The sequence below is a fragment of the Chelonia mydas genome, chromosome 10 (genome assembly GCF_015237465.2).
Source record: "Chelonia mydas isolate rCheMyd1 chromosome 10, rCheMyd1.pri.v2, whole genome shotgun sequence".
NCBI classification, from domain to species: Eukaryota; Metazoa; Chordata; order Testudines; family Cheloniidae; genus Chelonia; species Chelonia mydas.
The window spans coordinates 54,032,074-54,056,368 of record NC_051250.2 but is presented as its reverse complement, the minus strand read 5'-3'; the positions used below and the strand labels follow the sequence as shown (position 1 = coordinate 54,056,368).

General features: G+C 38.4%; 1 protein-coding gene across 1 annotated transcript in view; it reads right to left on the bottom strand.

The window, feature by feature from the left end:
* TRPM1 (transient receptor potential cation channel subfamily M member 1) overlaps positions 1–24,295 on the bottom strand; it is a 73,155-nt gene that overhangs the window by 17,712 nt on the left and 31,148 nt on the right. Inside the window, exons 12-22 of the mRNA XM_037911109.2 lie at positions 20,948–21,082; positions 18,678–18,728; positions 15,781–15,921; positions 14,825–14,854; positions 10,872–11,164; positions 9,754–9,982; positions 7,925–8,047; positions 7,374–7,505; positions 6,207–6,335; positions 5,092–5,343; positions 3,027–3,201 (exon numbers count right to left, since the gene is read on the bottom strand). Of these exons, the coding sequence (XP_037767037.1) occupies positions 3,027–3,201; positions 5,092–5,343; positions 6,207–6,335; positions 7,374–7,505; positions 7,925–8,047; positions 9,754–9,982; positions 10,872–11,164; positions 14,825–14,854; positions 15,781–15,921; positions 18,678–18,728; positions 20,948–21,082 (1,690 nt within the window). The remainder of the gene's footprint in view (positions 1–3,026; positions 3,202–5,091; positions 5,344–6,206; positions 6,336–7,373; positions 7,506–7,924; positions 8,048–9,753; positions 9,983–10,871; positions 11,165–14,824; positions 14,855–15,780; positions 15,922–18,677; positions 18,729–20,947; positions 21,083–24,295) is intronic.

Here is a 24,295-nt window from a genome sequence, read left to right as displayed (position 1 = left end):
CACAATTGACAGTCACCACAAACATAAAACAACACAAAGTTACCACACAAACTTAATCTTTCAGCTATTACAGAAACAAACTTCCTCCTGTTTCCAGGAAGCAGAGTCCTGGCATTGACTTTGCTGGCTGCTTCCTTTGCTATTATCATTCTATATTAAAATGATCAATAGCTATGATACAAATATATTGTTATAATGTCTAATATCATTAAAATCTAATTTGATTATCATTATGGGTACTGGTGTGCCCGTCCTTAGAAAGTCTTAAGCAGGAGCACCACTTCTGCTTATGAATTTGATCCTGCTAAGTACTAAATGCTTCGGATTTCATGCTCATGCGGCTCTTTTACATTGTCGCATTGGAGTGAATTTCATCCTTAGGGCAAAATCCTGGCTTCATTGAAGTCAATGGCAAAACTCCCTTTGACTACAATGGTGCCAGGGTTTTATCTTTGATGTACAGTTGTGACAAAGGAAAGTAACAAAGCAATGCATTTTACTGAACTACTGAGAGGAGAACATGATATGGTACTTTCCCATAAATCATTTATGTGTGGCAAAAGGACCTCACCGTATCTGACATATTGGTTGGATTGCCTACTGTAGTCACATCCAGGTAAATTGTTAAGGGGAGCTAACTTACATTCATAGAAAGATTAGATTGAAACCTATTGTCTTTGAAAGCAGAATGGTCTTTAGAAAGTAGGTGCTTATGGGCCTGTCTACACGGGAAAGTTATAACTGTTTAAGGTAACTGTGAACTTTAAACCAATATAATTTAACTGATATAACTTCCCATGTGGACATTCTTATTTCAGTGTAAGAGTACCTTTTTCCAGTTTTGATTGTGTCACTCTGGAACCAGTTTAAGCTAAGCTGAATAAAACCACTCTTATTCTGAAATAAGAGTGTTCACATAGAGAGTTATATAAGAATAACTACATTGGTAATAATAACTAATAACTATATTAGTATAACTGGAAAAATCTCTTGTGTAGATAAGCCCTGTGTAATCTTCCTTTTGTTAGACCCCAAGTGGTCTTTCACCTTGCTGAGGTAGGATTTTCTGAGTCCTTGGCTAATCACATTTTCCCACAATCGGACTTTATGGTGTATAGTCGGGGTACGATTGAAACAAAGATCAGAGCTGGGACAGTGCATGTAAAGCAAGATACAGAGTCAGGGAGAGCTATAGGTGCTGAGAACAGTGTATGTTTTAGCTGACTTCTGAGAAAAACAGACCTGTCTACATGAGAGTTTGCTGTTGCTTTTACCATCTGTGTTCAAGGTGAACAGGAATTTGTGTACATACTGTGAACCACGTGGACTGCAGCAATAGCCTCAATCTCTGCCTTAGTCATTTCTCCCAACATGGAATCAACTCATCAGAGACTTATCCAGACCACTTAGAAGCTGGGGCAGCATGTAATTCGTAACTGGGTTGATCCAATTATTTCCAAGAATAATTTTACATATTGTAAGTTACAGTAATATTTATGAGAGAAAGGAAGAAGGAAAGAGTGTTTCGGTGTCCTATCTAAACAAAACATCACTACAACAATGTAACTGCAGGACCAGATTAATGGCACAGCCCATATAGCCATTTCCTCCCTCCTATGCGGAAGGGAGTTCTGACCACTAATGATTAGACCATATAAACCTTAGTATAAGGGGGAAAAATGGAAGGTAAACAATTACAAAATACTGTAAAATGTAAGGATCTAATTAAAACACATAATCAAAGGAATCTGGAGTTAAGGCAGAAACTCTATTGCAAATTAAGTTAACTCTGTTGTTATGTTGAAGGTTAGCTAGTACCTCCAAAGAGTGGCTGATGTTACTAAAGGCCATGTTTTGTCCTCAGATAGAGGTGCCAGGGGCTCCCAGTGAGTTCAAGGTGGCCAAAGCAAGGCTATGGTTCTATAAAGGTTGAGGATGGAGCTATGATATATTTGGGAATAGTTTTCTCTTTTCTCCTTGATTTTACTCCCCACTCCTACTTAACACTCTTCATCATGATCAAAACTAACTGGAATTACTGCTCTAGATTGCACCATTCTTAACTTCAGTGTGTTGCTGAGTCACAAAATCAGAGCAAAGGGCCACTTTGGTAATATTACATTTTGTAAACAGTCCAAATAGGGTTTTCATATTTTAAAGCATTACCAATTTTTATTATTAGCCCTGTTTCTTGCCCCTCCATTTCATTTCTTTGTTAACAACAAGCATCTGCATTCCCAGCTGAGGATATCACAGCTTGTCCTCCAGCTGGCACGGCTCATGTTTTGATAGATACTGCCCTTCCCTCAGAAATGAAGGGAGCCAGGACCTTTGTGATATACCCAGACTGTCTGGCAAAAGGATCATATCAAAAGTTACTGATCACCTAAAATACCCTAGGAACATATGTTCTAAACCAGAAGTCAGGGGGTTGTGACCACCCTGACCTTCACATATTGCTAAGGGAGGGGGCTCTGTACTGAAAAGGTTGAGAACCCTTGCTCTAGAGCATGTGTGGAGACTTATGGCTCCACAATTAATTCTTCTAGGCCTCATTTCAGGAAAGCACATGTTTAAGTCCCACTGAAGTCAATAGGGTTTAAGCATGAATTTAGAAGTTAAGCTTGTACTTAAGTGCTTTCCTGAATCAGAGTCCGGTGATGAACCAGGTTCTACAGTAACTCAAGGATTCTCTCTTCTTGACCCTCTTGACCCACTTCTTGAGGAAGTGGAGCACCTCAGAGGTCAATAGGAGGTCAATATTCTTAACATCCAAAATTGGCAAGTGTTTCAGACTGCACCACTCTCAAAAGTAATTGAATTAGAACATATGCTGACAGGTAGAGGATTCCCATTGGTACTCTGGTGGGGAGGAGAAAGTGGTGTTTGGAAGTCTGGAATCTGCCACGAAAGCAAACAAAGACAAACACCAATTCCAAATTAAAAACAGTCATTTTCATTAATTTGGATCTGATCATCTGCCTCAGAAACAGGAAACAGAATCTTACTATGAATTCTACTCTTACGGTCTATCTGGTCTGCAAACACCTCTCCATAGATCATCCAGTAGGGCATATAGAAGATGTTGCGGGCTAGTCTCCAAGAGGGCTCCTCATCTGGGTGCAGGATAGCTTGGCGGGCTACTCCGAAACTCATCAGAACCACAAGCATGATGACCACAAAGTACAGCATATCAATCATCTGGACAGAGGAACCACACAAATATTTTTGTCATAATCAGAGGTTACGTACACGAAAGAACGTGTGTAGGAGAGTGTGTGCAGGAAAACCACCAAGATAGATTCACGAGAATAAAAAGAATTTCCCCAAACTAGTTGTTTCCCAGATATTATTATTCTGTTACAAATACTGCTCATGAGCCGAAAACATATAAAGTGTAAAAAAATTGCACCCAAGATCCATTTAAACTGGTAATATGCTTTTCAACTAAAAGGACTATCAGACTATATGGCTTTACAGACCAAATTCCCCCTGCATTAGGGACACTTTACCCTGTCCTGCCAAGCCAAGAGACCTCTCAAATCAGCATAATTTGCCACAGTGTTAACTGCTAGATTAGAAGGCATACTTGTGTCCTGGCAATCTCTTGCTGCTGTAATGGCCCTCAAATCAGAGCAGCCTTCAGGGTCCCAGGATCTGGGTTGCACAAAGGTGGCTTAAAGCCACCTTTGCAGCACCTCTCCTGAGTAAGATCACTGCAACTGAGGAGCACACGGAGGTTCTGGGCCTATGAACTTTCCTATGCCTGGCATGGTATGGTGTACATTTATGGTGCCATGAAACTGTATAACAGCAGCAATGACAATAGCAGCAAATAAATAACGTACTTATTTTCGGAAAGAGAAAGCAGAGTGAGCATCTTCATATAAGTGCTTGGGCCAGTGACAAGAGTATATATTTGAACTCTTTCTAGCCATACTTTCCCTGAACACACAGAGGCAGCGACATGTTGGACAGTGGCTCTTGTTAAAATTCTGCCACTGACTTGAAGGGAAGAATACGATGACTTCTCTGCTGCTGGTGGTGCTTTCCCTCTCTGTTTGCTGCTAAGTTACCCCTGCGCGAGAGGCTTACATACGAACACTGCTGTTGTGCAACGTTTTGACTTTGGAATGCACCAAGTGAAAGGTATTTTCATCTCTAAGTGCTAAAAGAACTTCATCTCTTCATCTCTCTCAAGTTGAATACTCCCTCGTATCATAAATATATACTCAATATATATTTTAGGAACAGAGGGCAAAATTTTCATAATCACCAAAGTGATCTAGGAGCCTGAAACCCTGAATACATATGTTCCAGAAAAGTTCATCTTAACAGAAGTCTGTGTTGTTGTTTCACCTCCTTTCTTAGTTACAGTTATATTCAATTAAATGGAAAATCAAGCGGACTCCCCAGAGCTGCTCCCCTCCTCCTTATGAGTATGTGTATCCTTGGTATACTGGGTTTATTATACGCTAAGGAGGATAATTTTAATGGGAGCCTATTTTTACAATATTGGCAGCACAAAGCTCCAAATATATTAGTTCCATTAACTGAAAGCGGGTTTAATACTATGCGTTGATGGAGGAAAGCCAGTTTGCCTTAGATATTAAGAACAACAAGCTCTGGGCAACCACAACTCTAACTGAAGTCAATGGGAGTCGAAGATCCTAAAAGGGCCTCTGAGAATCAGACTCTAAACTTATACATTTTAAATCCTACTTTTATGAAGGGAAATACCCTAAAATGGTTCACTGAGACTTATACTGAGATTAAGTAGACTATTCTGAAGAGACTGCAATAGGACAGAAAAGCAGGGTGTTAAGGATGAAAGGTATTGAAACAATTTGAGAAAAATTCTCTCTTGAATTAAGGTTATTATTGGTGTACCAAAATCTCTGTAGGAGTATGCAATTCACGAGTCAAGATTAAGAGCCCTATTCTGCAGCCCTTATTCACAGATCAAATAGGTGAGCAACAGTTGCAGGATTGGTAGCTAGAAGAAGAAATTATTTTACTTTCCCAAATCTGCTTTCTTACATAGTTTAAGATGCATCCTTAAAGCAAGCCTCTAGCTACAGAGGTACTAACCATTTTTCCAATCATCATGACATAGGGTCCCAAATACTTGTTCACACCAAAGATATCCAGTACTCGAATGTACCAGAAAATGATATCCACACAGTAGATTACTCTTCCATAACCCATGTAAGGCTGGTTCTGTAGGCGAAGAATTGCTCCAATTATAAATACTGAAATAGCCACCATATCAGTGATATTCCAGTATTCCTGCAGCCAGACTTTTACTTTCTGGCTCAGCTTGCCTGGCTCCGACATCAGAATCTAAAAGCAAAGGGAAAAAATCCTGAAGAAAATTTGTGGAGTGCATTTTTAAAATAATGGTGGTGAGACAGAGGGCAGTCTGACTGGGTGTAATGGGTTTCATCAGGACTACTTACGTGGTGAGCAGGATTTGCCTCTGCAGCAGAGCACATCAGTGCTTACAGACTCCATTTAATTTTTCTATTTTGACCCAACTTTCATTTAACCGTAGGATTTCATCACAGTCACTTAATTCACAGGCTGTGGTCCATTAACTTTTTGTCCATATTTATGTCCAAATCAAAATTATATGAGATGTTTATTTTAGGAACACGGTGGGTCGGAGGGGATACAGACTGGGAGGGAACTACAGTGGGGTGAATTGATTTGGCAGTGGGTTTTTGTGCTGTGCTACCAATCTGTAAGATCCGAGATGATAATGAATTAAATACTACTACGAATTTACATACAAAACACTTTCCTCCCTCCCAACCTCTTCATCAGACACCATAACTGATCAGTGCAACATACATTAATTGTGCATAACAGGAGGCTATTTAGGGATTATATCCTCAGGCCCACCCAGGGAAATACACGTAAGAAAGGGGTAGTGAATTCAGGAAACTGCAAAAATTACCTAATGGAATTTTTGATTGATCTTTTGCTCAGGCAGGACGGTTCTGAGAGCCCTGGAGTGGGTAGTAGTTGAAGTCCCCTGCCACTGGTATAGATTTGGAGGAGGTGCAGGGAAGGGAATCTCCTGCCTCATGCAAGGCTTGCCTGTCTACACTACTCCTCCAGCCACCATTCACCATTTATTTATAAATGGCAAGTTCTTCCCCATTATTATGTAAAATAGCAGTTATTGGTGTGATTCACATTACCTCTCTTACTTTCTCTAAAGCCAGAGTCACAATATAGGAGATGACAATCCATTCCTGGAATGAGGGCCAGCGGTCCATCCGCACCAAGATTATATAATTGAACAGCATTAAGTAACCCAGGTATGATATCTGGAAAAAAGAATCCTTTATGTCCATGGACTCTAGGCATTAATGTGCAGGGCTGTTACACAGTAACTGCTTTGTCCATGGCTGCATAGACAGCATTTAGTTACTTGAGATCCTTCCAAAATTTGTACACAGAGTCATTTGCAGCAAGTTTAAGTACAGAACATAAGTGTAAATCAGCAGAAACATACCTAATATTCAGGAACATATTCATAATTGTCCACTAATTTTGGATGTTCAAGTTTCATAGATACCAAGGCTAGAAGGAACCATTGGGAGCATCTAGACTGACCTCCTGTATAACACAGGCCATAGAACTTCCCAAAATAATTCCTAGAACAGATCTTTTAGAAAAGCATCCAATCTTGATTTAAAAACGGCCAGTGATGGAGAGTCCACCACAATCCTTGGTAAATTGTTCCAATGGTTAATTACTCACTGTTAAAAAATTACCTTATTTCCAGTCCAAATTTGTCTAGCTTCAGCTTCCAGTCATTGGATCATGTTATACCTTTGTCTGCTAGACTGAAGAGACCATTATTAAATATTTGTTCCCCATGTAGGTACTTATAGACTGCAATCAAATCATCCCTTGGCTTTTTCTTGATGCTAGGGGCTGATTTTCAAACTATTCCGAATGCTTACAACCTTAATAAAAGTCAAATGGGGAAATAATGGCCACAGTTGTCACAAGCTTGAAATCCAGAATGAGTGGAGACTTTTGAACTTTTTGGTATTTAAAAAAATTAGATACAATAAAGCAGCACAGAAGATGGAAAAACAATTTAAAAGATTTTAACCGTGTCTTCTTACGTTTTAATGGGAGTTAGACCATGTGCGATGTGAATTTTGTTATGTGTTCATGTACGACGATGCTAGAAGCGGTATAAATTCATAAGAGAAACAGATGCCAAGGCCAAAGTGTATTTTGTTTGTACCTGTTCTTTAAATTATATATCAAGATGTTTTCCCATTATTTTGTTTTAAATTAATATAAAGTAACAAATTGTTAATAATCAAAAATCAAGATGACTTACTCACCGTATAAAACCAGAACTTTACAATAGGTGCATTATAGAATTCATAGATTTTTTTTCCAATAGGAAGGCTCCGTTGCTTTTTGTTTCCATTCTCTTCATCTCCTTTTCGGGAGCCTGTATCAGCATTTGCATCCTGGAAGACAGAAACTGGCAGCTTGTCACCAATACAATATCACCTATGAGAGGTTCTTTCAGTCATGATGCTCAATCATCTGTCAGCTACAGAAAGCTTCCTTCTGAACAATAGGACTCTATTCTCTAATCATCCATTTCCATTGCACTTTGAAAAATACAAGGCGAGGTTCTTAGCTGTTGTAAATTGGCATACCTCCACTGACCTCAGTACAGCTACATCAAATTCACACTGGCTGATAATGTGGCCTATATAGTCTCAATACTCTAATATACAAGGATTTTTGTTTCTACACAGACAGGTGACATGGAAAATTTGCAGATTTCAATCTGAAGTGGCCAATGGCATAATTGTAGGCAATTCTGAATATTAAGTATGCTGGCTAAGTTAAGAACATTCGGATAAGGTTTAATACCAACCACATTTTCCTCCTCTTTTTCTTTGCCATCTTCATTTTCTCTTGATGTCTGATAGGAAAAATCATCAGAAGTGCGAAACTCTAGGAACAGGATGGTGGGCGGGAAGAGAATCCCCATTATAACCTGGGCAAGAAAAGAGGTATCACTTCAATGCATCATTTTTTAAAAAACAACATTATTTCTTTTGTCACCATCATTTCTCTGAATCACATTCAACATACAGGAAGCTACTGAAATAATTAGTATTTACAAAGCACAAGTATTACACATAGCACTGTAAAGAGTTTTAAGATAGAACATGGAGCTTGCTCTGGAAGACTTATATCTGTAGATACATTGCAATAAAACACATCAGAAGGTAAAAGTGTTGCAGGACAGAGTTCAACAGCTAAATTCAGTGGAACAAAACACAGCAGGATGGTGAAGGGAGCAGGTTCTTACCAAAGCTTATAAATTACAGTCTGATGTGAAACAGGGGGTTCTCAGAAGAGTTTTGAAAGAATAAAAGGGGGAAGCTTAGCAAACAACAACTGGGAAAGCTTTCTAAGCTTGAGAGATAGCATGCAAGAAGGCACTTTAAAAGAGTTGGAGGACGAGATAAAAGAAGTAGTTAGGGGAGGGAATGAGAATAGAAGGTTTGGGGGATATACGGGTGAGGAGGATAGAACTGGAAGGTTAGGAAAGGCTGAATTTTGCATGGAAGAGGAAGGGAGTCAGTGAATAGATTTAACAAGGGAGAGATGTGATCTGAAAGAAGGGAGAGGATCGTGAGATTTGATGCAAGAGTTGGAGAGAAGTGGGAAAGTGGAAAGTGAGAGAGTTGAAGATGAGACAGGTCAAGGAGAGAGAAAAGCAGAGAATGGATCAGGATGTTGGCAGGAGAAGAAGAAACATAAAGATGGATTTTGTAGATGTTATGGTGTGAAAAATCAACTGGATCTGGTGATGACCTGGAAGTGAGAAAATGAGAGATGGGTTGGAGATGACATCAAGGTGACAGGCCTACATGTGGAAGGCAGTTTTAACAATATAGGATAAGAGAAGGTTTTCACCTGATTATAGCCCAGAAAATCATATATTATCCTCCTCACAAGCAACACCAAAACACTCCTCACACTGTGTGTATCATGTGTCTCCCCTTTGCCAAACTTAACATTATTCATGTTTAGCAGTTATTCATTCTTTGAACCCACTCTTGAACAATCACCTGAGTCCCATCAATGGAAAGACAGAGAAATCAGCAGAACAAGTGTTCAAGCCCGCAAAACAAGAAAAGATTCTTCCTAAAAAATGTGTTTTTTCCCATCATTCTACTCTTTACTATTCTACATTGGTTCTTATACCACCCTTTTCACTGTACTATCTGAGCTCCTTCCAGTACTGCATTAAGAGATGTGACTAGCATTTGTCACATGTGGTTTGTTCTCTCTCTCTCATGCTTTATTATGTGGCCTTCACCACAGTAGTAGCTGAGCATGATGAATGTCTTTTGGCTTCTCATGTAATATAACTAATTTTCATGGCTGGGGTATAAACTTAAATGAACAGCTTTTGTCATATATCTGGCTTTGCTTCCAGATTTAAAGCATACTAAGCCTTTTATTGCCTACTACCCCCCTCTGCCATGGGGATGTTGTCACTTAAATATTCTGAGGTAAGGAGCCAGAAAAATTAGCTTCACAAAAGAAATACTTTTAAAGTACCCCTATAATTAGGGGGCTGAATGGTTATATGAATAAATATACTAAATATGATACAATACTATATGCCATAGCTGTATCTTCAACATCAGTACCAAGGAAATTACTGCAATTGTGTAGAAGAAATACCTTAAGGCCTGGGTTTTTCCGCATGCGTAGCCGCCCCATCCACATGTCTGTTAATAACATCTGGCTGCAGGTGTGAGCTATGAAGTCCCTGTGTTTAGCTGCCACAGCAAGTTTTAGGCAGGTGGAGTTACTCCAGTTTTTCAGTTCATAGGTCAGCAATTTCATGGCAACCTGTTCATCATGTTTATAGGATTGATCTAACAACTCAACAGCCAGCTGGCCAAAATCTCTGAAGAAAAGGAGACATGCAAAAAGAATCTGATGAACTTTGCTTAAAAATTTTAATGTTCCCTTAAATTTGATTGTAAACTCTTTTGGGCTGGTACAGTGTTTTCCCATGTGTTTGTACAGCATCAAGCACAACTGGGCCTCAGTCATGATTTGTGCTAGCATGCAAAAGCTCCACACAAATAAATATAAATGATAATTAACTTTGGTGCTTAAGAAGCTATTGACTAGAAATGTCATTATTGCTTGTGAAATATTTTTGATCCTTTGATTACAGGCACTATAGAAGTTGTAATTGTCATATTGTAAACTTCTAACATTCTAAGGACAATTATAATAAAGCCAATTACATTTGAAAGTTTTGAAGAAATTTGTTTAAAACTACAAAAGCAATAAGGCACAGAGACTAACAAAACCAAGTAGAGTGTATAGAGTAACATATAATTTTCATTCCCTTTAAACTTATTTTTATTTTTAATCACCTTCAAACATGTCAACTTCTTTCACAGCTCTTGTGAGACTGTTTGTGATAAAACTTAGTAGACGAAATTTACCGCTTCAGAGAATTCATGTACATCAGTTAATCCTGACCTAGTGAAGTAAACTAATTTTATTTTATAAAGGAGGAAACAGGCAGAGAGGTTAAGCAATTTTCCTAAGGCCACAGAGGGACTCCAAGATATGATAACTCAAAAGTTCTTGCATCCCAGTCTTGTACTTATATCCTCAAACTTCATAGATGAAAAAGGTTGGTCAGAAAAAGGGCCAAACAATCATCCCTGTGACCCACCATCTTAAAAATTAATTACAATTGCTCAAAAATAACTTTGAGCAGTCCATATGGCCCCATATATACAAATGAATTATCCACTATTTGCCAATTAACTAACTTTGAGTTGTTGTCCAAATCCTGAGAGATGTCATCCACCAGTTCACTCTCTGAAGACTCATGGGCCATGGATTTGTACAGTTTACATGCCACAAGTGCTTTGGCCATGGTCTCCTCCCCTCGCTGCCAAAGAAAGAGTGCCATCTTCTGCCGTTTCATCAGCACTGCCCATACCATGAGTTCATGAAATGGGTACTGAAAGCGGCTGACTTCTGGGTCATCCACATCAATATCTATCTCTTCCTCCTTTTTCTTTTTCTTCTTCTTCTTCCCTTTGGTTGGAGGCTCATCATCCTAAAGGAAAGCAAAATAAAATTCTTGCCACTGAATTCTGAAAGCTATTTTGACCCTTATTCCATGCACAAAGAACATGTTGAGATGACTACTGGCATTTCCAAAAGAAAATGTGAACTTCCCATTAACAAGAAGCCTATGTTCCTTGAATTACATCATGTTCTGTAATTTAATTTCTGATTTGTTTCTATAAAGAATGCCAAAAACAAAATAATGAAATAATACCTTATCAACAGATCATGCATTGGGTTAGCACTCCTGGGTTAACATTTTGGCCACAGAACCATTACTTGCATGCTTCATTATGAGTCACTAATATTCTATGAGTGGAGTAGAACCCTATTATATTAAAGTTATCACTTTACACAAGTCAGCTAGAGTATAAGTGGAGTTGTACTGCATGTGTAATTGCCCTGGTTGCTTTGCAGTAAACTGAAACAACTTAGGACTTTTATTCTATTGAATTGTCAATGGAGCTTCACTATAAGTAGATTACGCTGTAGTCTCTGATTTGATATGGTCTCTCTCTATTCCTGCAGAATAATGCTTCATATCAGGCATCAAAGCAATTTTTAAACCAACATGCAGATGAAGAGAAGGGAAAACAGGCAAAGGGAAAAGGCAGATAGACAGAATCCTTAGGAACAGAGTTAAGATACTAAAGGGAATGTTCACCTTTGAATAAGGAATCTCCTCGTATGTATGCAGTACAAACTGAAGGTATAACTATCCCATTTCCTAAAAGGATAAGGAGGATAGGCCATTACTACAGGAACCAACATGGAAGTAACTGAAGGGAGATACAGACAATGGAGCAGGATCCTAAAGGGAGAAAAGCCATGTTGGGAAAATTAAGGTTTAAACAATGTAAGAAGAATACTACATATATCACTATAGATAGAGCTATTGATAATTTTTAGGGCTCGATTCCACTATCAGAGATGAAGTGTGAGTAGTGGTAATAAACACTTTATAACATCAATCCTTGTGCATACAAAGTGCACTAGATTGTTTTAAGGAAGTATGCAGCAGCATGAGCTATATATCAGAGTTCAGAATTAAGTTTTAGAGCAGGGGTTGTCAAACTGGGGGTTGGGACCCCTCAGGGGGTCATGAGGTTATTACATGGGGGGTCGTGAGCTGTCATGCTCCACCCCAAACCCCGCTTTGCCTCCAGCATTTATAATGGTATTAAATATATTTAAAAGTGTTTTTAATTGATAAGGGGGGGTTGTGCTCAGAGGCTTGGTACGTGAAAGGGGTCACCAGTACAAAAGTTGGAGAACCACTCTTTTAGAGCCTGAGATTCCAAGCAGAAGTCTTCACTTTTTTCTTAAATTCATCTCACTTCTTCCTACTTTCCAACAATTTCAGGAAGGGAGAAGTGGTCCTTATAGAAATTGCAGTGGTCATTATTCACATGCATTTAGAAAAAACGTTATCTGTCTTTCAAGGAAAAGGCTGTGCACACACAGCCAAGTGCCATTTCAAATCCGAAGACGAGAACTGCATTTTTTTGATAGAAAAGAACAAGCGATGATTGCAAAATGCCAAATAATTTATAGTTAATAGTAAAGAAAATAAAAGAACTGGAAATGAAGAAAGTTAATATTCCCTCTTCTTTCCACATGAGCACAAAAGATTTCTTTGGAATATTTTTTAAAAGTTAATTTTATTTTTCACCATTTCTTTTCTTTTAGATAGACAGAACTGCACCCACTGCACGATGGAGAAAACAGAATTAAACTTCAAAATACTTCAATTTGTTCTGTGTAGAGCATTTGCCACTGAAGGAAAGCATAAAAACATCAAAATATGTTCTTGGAAAATACTGAGTAACCTGCATGTGAATAAAGCCACATATCTCAGAGCTCGACTCTGTGGTATATAAATGAGACCACATCTCTTCAGGTCTTGTTTCCTCCTGTCTGTAACCTGAGCACTTTGCCCTAAAGCTGTTAGAAAATATGAAGTCGATCTGAGAGGAAAATTAAGTTTATTTACACTTTCTTCATACAAGGAAACACTGCTTATCTGCTTTGGAAAACATAGGCCTTTGTGCGTATATATTTTACAAGTTTCAGAGTAACAGCCGTGTTAGTCTGTATTTGCAAAAAGAAAAGGAGTACTTGTGGCACCTTAGAGACTAACCAATTTATTTGAGCATGAGCTTTCGTGAGCTACAGCTCACTTCATCGGATGCACCCGATGAAGTGAGCTGTAGCTCACGAGAGCTCATGCTCAAATAAATTGGTTAGTCTCTAAGGTGCCACAAGTACTCCTTATATTTTACAACTGACTTTAGCTTCAACATAAAACTCTATTCACAAGGGTTACGAATTTTGGTTGGATGTATTCCTGGAGATTTCATCACATGACATAATCTTTAATAAAAGATTAATCTTTAAATCTTGGAGACTCCAGGGAAATCCTGGAGGGTTGGCAACCTTACTATTCACACAGTGATAATACAAGCTTACTTATATGCTTCATATACAAAAGTCCCTAATCTTTTCAGGTACCAAGTATCTAACTGCTATGTTCTAAGGTATCTATTAGAAATGTTTAGCTCTGCCTTCAGATCAGATACTGAGCTTTCCCAAAGTTTGTTGGAATCTGAACCAGGGTTCTGGTTTGGGCCCATGGGATAGACAGACCCCAGGGACAATATTTGGATTGAAATCTAAACTTCCCTGAAGTTCTGGGGTGGTTGGGGCAGGGCTCAGACCTGGGGCAGGGATTCAGGTTCAGGTCCCCCTCATCTTTGGGCTGTTTACATCAGAGCAGTGCTGATATGCTCTGAAATAATCAGCTACGTTTTACAACGGAAGAAAATAATGAACATAACACTTAGTTATCTTGACTGAAAAAGCTATTTCCCTCTCTGACCTATCGAAGGCTATGTCTACGCTACATCTACATGTAAGGATGTAAGTACAGATGCAGCCAGTCCAGCTAGCACAGTTATAAACAGTAGTGTAGATGGGAGACATAGCTTAGATGAGAAAAGCAGAGTGCCCTACATGCCTTAACCCTCAGGGTACATACCCTACATGGCTCTCTACATGCCCAAACCATGCCCTCCCACATCTATGCTGCTATCTTTAACACTGTAGCATTTCGCTGCCTCTCCCCTGTGAGAGCCTTTCCTTCCCACTGCCAGAGCCTTTCGCTGCAGTGCGTAGCTACACACCAAAGTGACAAGTATGGACACAGCCTGCCTTTCACAGCGGTGTGTAACACAAATGTAGTGCCTGTACTCTACGTGCTGCTATAGACAGCCTAAATCTTCCATGCATAAACTGCACTTTAAATATAAAGAGGATTTGACCATAAATTACTCAGCTGCTGTATTCTCTCTCATCACTATGTTCTCTGTGTTCACATCTAAAATTGTTTTATCTACAATATTTTCCAACATGGGAGTCTGTTATTACATAATACTACTAAAAAAACTGCTTGAGGATTATGTGAGCAAAGCTCTACGCAGAACTCAAGACCTTAAATATAAAGTAGGTTGCTGGTGTTTCAAAAGTAATCTGTAAAATAGAAGATCCCAGCCAGATACAATTTATATTAAATCAGCATAAAACTGAGAAAGCCCAGAATGATGCAGAAAGGTGTTTTTCCTAGTTATATGAAAAAAAAAATCCAACTTACCTCCATTCCTAAAAGTTTAAGAGCTTTTGGCTGCATATTTATAAGAAAAAAGAAAAAGAAAAGAAATCTAGTTAGATGGAGGGGAAAATGCAAAGGTGTAAGAGTGCCAAAGAAAGTAATTTTTTCATTTGCCTAGATAGGAACATTATCTGGCTAGTAGCTGTAACTCTATTTTGGAAGGGAAACCCCCCACAAGCTTCTTATCTTGCCCCCCCCAATCATCCTTCGACTCCGATACAAAAAGACCACTACCGAATTAAAAACAAAAAAACAAACCCATTTAATCAGAGGCATCTATGAGAAACAAGCCCGTGGTGAAACCTGTTTTCCTATTTTTTTCCCCTTAGAAATTAGAATCTTTGTTCTATTACATTTTCTTAAAATGACTCCTCTTTATATTCCATTAGCTTCACTATACTATACTATAGTCAATACTATATTCTGGCAAGAGAACAGTTTATTTTGGGTAATAAGCCCTTACTCTTGAAAGCAATCTTTTACAGGATATTTGCAAAATTGTTCCTCTTCTGAGGCAGCTCCTTTGGCTTACTTGGATTAGGCCCATGGGTTATTACAATTACTTGCTCACTGAGTTGTAGTTTATCCCTGTGTTTATTTTATATAACTATTTTATACAGTTACAATAACTTTAGAAGGTCATGCTCACAAATTAAAACTAGGAATGGCTAAACATGCGTAACACCACAGTTAGAAATATTTGTTAATTACCAAGAAGCGTGGAAAGTGCATACTTGCACATCATATTTAGCACCTATTGGGACCCTGAGTCTTTGTTCTTCAGCTCAGATATTTTGTATTATCCTCATATTAACTCCACAGGCTGTTAAATGAAAATCAAATGGACACACAGTGGTTCACATAAGATTGAAGAAGTGGAGAATTAGTTATTTTGATTATCAGCACTATGGGGAAATATAACATTAACACATTCTTACCCTCTTTGGTCCAAATAAATTATTGTAAAGGGTCCGAAAACTTTTTCGAGTATAGTTGCAGCGATAAGCTCCACCCATGAGGTATTCAAGTACAAGACCAATATCTATCAGGCTGATATGATAATCGGGTGGAAGATTTCCCTACAAAATACAAAGTGTATTTTTAGGATATAAAACAACAATAAAGCATATACAGAGAGTTGCCTTGGCTATATACAACATGACATATTTATATTCATACTTGGTAGGCTTTAATATTTTATTCATTATTAACATATCCATCCAGGGAAATTTTTTTACTTGGGGCCAAATTCTCCCATGTCTGTCTGTCTAAGGGTAGAATTTCAGCAGTGGTTGTTGGTAACATATATATCAGTACAGAGTTATTTGCAGCAGTTAAATATAATATGTAATGGAACAATAAATGTATTAGGCAAGGGAAGAAGACAAGAGCTTTATAGTTTTTAATATATTTCTGTTAAAATGGATACAATCACATTATTTTTAATAAATAAATGCAGCTGAAGATTTATACACATTCTGTTGGTTATGTGCTCCATGGGCATTTGATGTAATTTCATACGTTTTCATTTTATAGATAACTTGCTTAATTTTAGTGTGGCTATCTCATGGCTGAAAGATTAAAGTGATGACGAATCTTACTAGAGGTACACAGTGCTGAGAATTTAATTTGAAACCATTTTTAATTCAAAAATAAAATGAAGTGTTTAATAGCCATGAGGCTTGGTTCTGCAGAACCTGACTGATGAAAGTACTCTTCACATGCACGAGTAGTTGCTCTGAAGTCAATGGGACTGCTCTTGGGAGACAGGGCTTGCAGGATGGCCCCCAGTGGCTTTGAGTTCTTTGAACTGAATTAATAACATTCCATTCCATATTTGAATGGGATTTCGATCTGCAAACTAATCTGAACAGCTTTGTCTATTTTAAGGTTTTATTCATGCAAGAATTAATTTTGCTTTTGAGATGGTTTAAAGATGGCTTTTTGTATAATGGAGTGGGTGGGTTTTTTTCCTGTACCCCTTAATAAAAATCAAAACAAGCATTTTATTACTATAACATTTCTACTAATACGCTACTTGAATACTTATGATCTGTGCAATAATTTAATGAGATATCATTATAATGCTCATACTCCAAATGTATACATATTATCACGAATAATTTTATACAGTACAAGATTATAAACAATATTAATACATTTGATAAACTATAAATATACTATACTACTAAGTATATTCAGTTATGGAGAACATTATAGTACTTGCAAACTCTACAGTATACTAGATGCTCAGATACCATAGTGATGAGCATGATATAAAAACCTGAATATAAACAGAAAACGTCTATATTTAATTTACTCATCCTCAAAATGTGAGTCTCTTGTGTTTTAAAATAAAAAGTGACAATTATAAATTAAAAGGGGATTGCAAATTGTGAGATTCCTCAGGGAAATCAAAGAGAAAATTATCCGTATTGGACAGTATAATGTGTCCTTAAGATAAATATAATAGTTCAATGGACTTTAGATAAGTCCCCAAACGAAGTCAATGAAAAGACTCCTATTGACTTCAGTAGACTTTGGATCAAGTCTATGATCAGAAATCGAACTACTAAATTATTATTTGTTTTAACTATTCTATTTATTTCAGGATAAATCAGATTTGTTTATGTACCTTGCTTTTAAAAAAGATAGCAATTACCTGTAGTATGCTGATACAAGAGTTTCCTCCTGCTTCTGAAAGGTGTCAGTATACACTGTAGCTTTTACTGTATGAATAACATTTTTCCCCACTTCATTATTATTTACAATTCCCAGCCCATCATGTACAGGGAAATTTGGGTTAATCTGCCGTCTAAACTAGGTAAACAAGCAGGTTGTATAACCTGTATTGTCATATTGTTAAAGATTGGACAGTTACATTAAATCTCCCAGAACTGTGACAGAACACTATCTTTCACTGTTCTAACAGTATCCTTTTTTGCACACCACAGCAAGGTTTAGTCTAGAACACCACTTAGCAATAAACTACGATGAAAGAGCTACATTCTAGGGAAACAAATCACCTCCAGGTTAACCCAACCAAATCCCCGAGCTTGTCGCTGAATGAGAGTGAGCCATGGAAATGTGATGACCAGAAGGAGAAAGATGGACAGATAGGAAAAAAATACACAGAAGAGAGTTAGTACCATTGGAAAATGTGAATAATGAAAAATTAGATAAGAATTAAACCCTGAGGTGGATCATTATGGATTATACATTGACCCAATCCTGCAAAACTTTCATGAGGAACTCTCACTGAAATCAGTTGAGGTGTTCCCTGCAACAGAAATCCAGGATATACTCCGTGTAGCAAAACAACAGAAGCAAAATATAGTGAATTTAAGACTAAGCCTTACAGTACATTTATATGCAGTGGATGGTAATGAATAACAGATTTATGGCTTCTAACTCTGAAGAGTGGAAGTGACTTTCTCCCAATGGAAGTGGTGGAAGTAACATTGCTTGGGAGTCTGAAAAACACACTAGTAAATACACAAAAAGGAACAATCCTGCATTGGCAGGTGGATGGACTGGATAATGGAGTAGATATTTTCTCTCTCTAACTTCTGATTCTGTAATTTTGCAAGGAAATATTTTTCCACTGTAATGTTGTATGTAAGCTTCTTTTGATATAAAAAGAAATTAAGTATATTTAAATCTGGTCTGAATATCTTACACTACTAGTGATTTAACTTCCCTCTCCTTAAAAACTATAATTTCATTTCAAAGTTTAATTTTCCATCTACATTATGTTCACTTCCCCCATTGATTTGTACAATTAAAATAATCATGAAAATAAATCCCAATATCTGGAAATAATATAAAAACTTACCTTTTTCACATCCCTGACTAACAAATGCAGTGTATTTGGTGGACCCAATCTCTGAAAGAGAGACCATTCATATTTTGTTAGGTCTTTAATTCTTCCATTTGATTAAAAAAAAAAAAGCATAGTTTCTGCAAAGCATTAGAAATTTGGATGTGAATTCCCTGAACTATTATTTGTTCATTATTAGAACAGAACATCAGTATGTACTGTTTTCTTCATGGATAAAAAGATGGGAGGCATAACTGGCCAAAAGTAACAAGTCACTAACATAGTTTACAGCCACCTTTGTGCTGCTAGGAACCCTGTGCAATGGTCCAGTCCTCAGATATACATCACAGGAGCCTTCAGGTTGCCTTAACTTGCACTGGCTGCCAACAGCTACAAGGGGCTGTAATCCCCACCTGGGAATCGCAAGGTGCCAGGATGCCTTGGCACTGACCCTTTACCTTTGGCCACACCTCCCACGCTAACATCAGGGAGAGCTGATGTAGGAGTAGTTGATGGTAGCTCTGTGCCTCTGCAGGATCTACTCCGGGGGAATGCTGCATCAAAAATGAAATATTCTGTACCCAATATTTTACGATTCTGCAAAATTCTGCACATTTTATTTGTAAAAATAACACAATATAATCATGCTAGTTTCAATTATTTTGTAATTTATTTCAAATACCTGTCAGCAACTATGTCTACAATAATACAGACAACAAAAAAGAGTCAAGAAATGTTTTTTGACAAGTAGATTCCTTAGTAGGTTCCTTAATACAGAACTCTGAGTAATAATTCATTTAAACTACAATATGGAAACGTATTTCCTGCACCCCTTAGAAGCAGTGCAATGGCTTGGGGAAGCGAGGGATAGTGGAGGAGCTGAGGGAGAGGGAAATAACTGCTGAGAAGGAGCCTGGGTGTGAACTTGGAGGGTTGTTGGGTGTGGGTGGGAGAACAATGTAACAGGTTTTTGGGAGGGGGAAGGGTTTGTTAGGGAGCCACCACCATGCAGACCCTGGCTGACCCATAGTCTCTCTCATTTAGTCAGGCACATCTGCCCTGTCCCCATGTGTCCCTGAACCCCCCCTCAGCCCCTTCCCCATCCCCATGTGTCCCTGCACCCCCACTTAGCCACCTCCTATCCCCATGTGTCTCTGCACCCCACTCCCATTCAGCCCCTGCCCCAGTCTGTCACCCCCACTAGCCCTTCTGAACCCCAGTCTGACCCCCCAGGTGCCCCATGCTGTCTGTGTCCCCATATCCCGTGCCTTCTGACCTGCCCCTATGAGCAGAGTGCTGTGAGGAAGGTAATTTCTTTCTCTTTCCTAACTGGAGCTGGGGCTGGTCCTGCCCAGGAGCCCCTCCTCTGTGTTCTGGTGCCACAATGGCCCCTCGTGGGTGAAAGGAGAAACTGCAGCACCTTTCCAGCAGAATGTATTTTTTGTGGAAGAAAATTCTGTGCAGCACATGAATTCTGAACATGCACAGCGGTGCAGAATTCCCCCAGGAGTAAGGACCTACTAGGGTGCTCTGTCTGGGTTTGTGCAAAGGAGACTCTAGTCCCAAGCAGCCTATGTGTTATAAAAGAGGCAGCATGACCTAGTGGATAATGCACTGGACTGGGATTCAGGAGAACTGGGTTTTATTCCTGGTTCTGCCACTGCCCTGCTGGGTGACCTTGGGCAAGTCACTTTGCCTCTGTGCCTTGGTTTCCCCATCTGTAAATGGGAATAATGATACTCAGTGCCAGGTGTAAAGTGCTTTGGGATTTATGGATGAGAGTTTCTATATAACATTTTATTATTACAACAATAAAGAATAAAGAAATGACAACTAACTGAGGGTCAACAAGATTGTGTCACACATCAGTGAGGAAGTTAAGAATATGCCAGTAAAAAGCCACAGTTATTGGCTGATATTATCGTTTTAATGGCAATACTAGTTATTGAAAAGTTCTTAATACGCATTTTAAAAATACTTCACTATATTTACATGATAAACCATAAGACCATCTAAAAGCTGCTCTAGGCTTAGTCAAGATACTCTGTGTATCTTAAAAGTATTATGAAGCCAGGAGTTATTACAGTGACTCCCTCTAGTGATATGCACCTTTCGTGGACTGTCAGTGCACCGAGTTTTCTCCCCCTGCAATTGTTGAAGTATAAAATGAAACCACCAGTTGGACAGTTTCTGTGCCAGTTATTGGGGGGGGGAAAAAGGGAGAAAGGAAAAGGTGTCAACCATGAGAGATGCTGCAGTTTATATCAGCATCACAGCTCACTCACAGTATTATAAAGCTCTTCTAGTCGAGGAATAGTGAGGAAGCGTTGCATGTTCACTCCATTTTCAATCAAGAGTTTCACAAAATCAACTCGATCCAGTACCAGGGCGTCCAGCATAGCCTGCTCCAGGGAATTCACCTGAGAGTTGAGGAGAGAGAACACAATGCAAACCCTGGGCAAGTAAGTCAGAGATGCTGTGCCAGCAACTGCAAAACTGAAGTTTTTTGGTTGTTTAATAAAAGAATTCACATGTGAATTTCAAGCCATGTTCAGTCATCTACACATCAAATGTAATTTTGAAAAATGAAAATGTCCCTGATAGGTGTTCCATGTATAGTTTAGATGTTGTGGTTTTGTTTTTTGGGGTTTTTTTTTGGATGTGTCCTTAATGTTGAAGTAATGAGAACAGTAAATGAAACCTTTAGGAGAATCATTGTAACTTTCAGTACTTTTTATTTGGTACCTTACAGCTAAACCAAGTGAAATGACACATTATACGAAGAGGTGGGCTTGCTTGCTATGTTTGATGGGAGCAGGTTAAATTTAAAAAGAATGAACTGCACAAACATAAAGAGTGTTGTGTACCATAACAACCCACATAGGCTGCTTCCATTCAATTGATAAGCTGTTGCCTCAAATAGAGTGAAGTGGCAATATGCACTCTCTCCGATCTTCTAAAAAGAAATCCCCAAGTTGTTGCTGGAAATATTGGTCAGCTTCTCTTAATATGGCCAAACATGGGAACAACCCAACAGAATATTCAACTTAAAAAAAATTAAAATAAACTGATAGGAAATTCAAAACACAAGAACTATCTTCCTATAAAATGTTAAGTCTCCCCCACCAATCACTGATGAGCTAGAAACATTCAGAGGAATACTTTTTTGTAATGGAAAAAGTATATATTTTTGCACTCTTTCTGTTCCCAAATATGGTTTATTCACTTTGGTTGAAACCTTCCAAAACAATTCACTCCTGCACTGAAAACAAGCCAGCCAAATTTCAGTCAGGAAGGAAAAAGATTGGAAAACGCAGAAGTATTAATAGCAACAGAAAATTACCACTTAAAATGGAAATGCTTCTGTGACCTTAGTTATACATATTTCTATGCAATCTACCTATAATTATGAAGACACTTATAAAATACAGAAAAGTAGGGCTGTTGATTAATCAAAGTTAACTCACGTGATTAATTTTTTTGAGTTAATCACGATTTAAAAAATTAATCATGATTAATCGCACTGTTAAACAATAATACATTTCAATTGGTATTCTAAATATTTTTGGATTTTTTCTATGTTTTTCAAATATTTTTATTTCAATTACAACACAGAATACAAAGTGTACAGTGCTCACTTTATATTATTTTTGATTACAAACATTTGCACTATAAAAATGATAAACAAAATAAATAGTATTTTTCAATTCACCTCATACAAGTATTGTAGTGCACTCTCTTTATTGTGAAAGCATAACTTACAAATGTAAATTTTTTTGTTATATAACTGCGCTCAAAAACAAAACAATGTAAAACTTTAGAGCCTACAAGTCCACTCAGTCCTACTTCTTGATCAGCCAATTGCTAAGACACAAAAGTTTGTTTACATTTACGGGAAATACTGCTGCCTGATTCTTATTTACAATGTCACCTGAAAGTGAGAACAGGTATTTGCATGGCACTTTTGTAGCCGGCATTGTAAGGTATTTTTAGGTGCCAGATATGCTAAACATTCGTATGCCCCTTCATGCTTCGGCCACCATTCCAGAGGACATGCTTCCATGCTGATGATGCTTGTTAAAAAAATAATGTGTTAATTCAATTTGTGACTGAACTCCTTGGGGGAGAATTGTATGTCTCTGCTGGGATATGTAAGGGTTAAGTAAAGACATTGAAAACCGCTGGTGTGCTGGCATGGTATCAGGCAGTAGGCACAGGCATGCACTATTCCTTTGCTTAATAAATAAAGTCCTGCCCTTTCCCCTCCCTTCTCCTTGTGAAGAATTGATAAGTATTGCAGCTGCATAAAAAATGTGGGGATCTAAAGGATACCTTTTGGGTAAAGAAGTGTTATCTCCTCCTCCCCTCCTTTCCCAGCTCCATAAGCGAGCCCTGGGTCATGGCCCCTTCCTCCTCCCCCTGAAAACTGCAAATTGAGGGAGATTTATGGCAACAGGTTGTTGCAAAGAAATGTATTTTCAAGGTAAAAATGCTTGTATGACATATGTAATGCTGCAAACAATGGAGAGGGGTGGGCATACTAACAGAATGGGTGTTTCTATTACCTAATAAGGGTTCTTGGGGTGTTGTAATGGATGCAGGCGTTTACATATTAACTTAAATAAAAAGAGTGTGATGTAATTAATCCAGTGCTTACTTGACAATTGGGTCAAGGGGAACAAGTATCGCAATAAAGAAGCCTATACTCATATCCGCCTCTGAGTCAACTACTCCTTTTTTTTTCCCTAACATCCTCCGGCTTTGTTTTACCCGCATTCTGCCATACAGTTCATGTTCTAGCAGTCTCAGATGATGACCTAAGCTCATGTTCGATTTAAGAACACTTTCACGGCAGATTTGACAAAATACAAAGAAGGTACCACTGTGAGATTTCTAAAGATAGCTACAGGTTTCAGAGTAACAGCCGTGTTAGTCTGTATTCGCAAAAAGAAAAGGAGTACTTGTGGCACCTTAGAGACTAACCAATTTATTTGAGCATAAGCTTTCGTGAGCTACAGCTCATTTCATCGGATGCATACTGTGGAAAGTGTAGAAGATCTTTTTATACACACAAAGCATGAAAAAATACCTCCCCCCACCCCACTCTCCTGCTGGTAATAGCTTATCACACTTGATCTTCTAACTTTCCACAGTATGCATCCGATGAAGTGAGCTGTAGCTCACGAAAGCTTATGCTCAAATAAATTGGTTAGTCTCTAAGGTGCCACAAGTACTCCTTTTCTTTTTTAAAGATAGCTACAGCACTCGATCCAAGGTTTAAGAATCTGAAGTGCCATTCAAAATCTGAGAGAGATGAAGTGTGGACCATGCTTTCAGAAGTCTTAATAAAGCACCACTCAGATGCGGAAACTACAGAACCCGAACCACCAAAAAAGAAAATCAACCTTCTGCTGGTGGTATCTGACTCAGATGATGAAAATTAACATGAGTCGGTCCGCTTTGCTTTGGATCGTTATTGAGCAGAACCGGTCATCAGCATGGAAGCATGTCCTCTGGAATGGTGATTGAAGCATGAAGGGACATATGAAGCTTTAGCACATCTGGCATGTAAATGTCTTGTGATGCCGGCTACAACAGCGCCATGCAAATGCCTGTTCTTACTTTCAGATGAC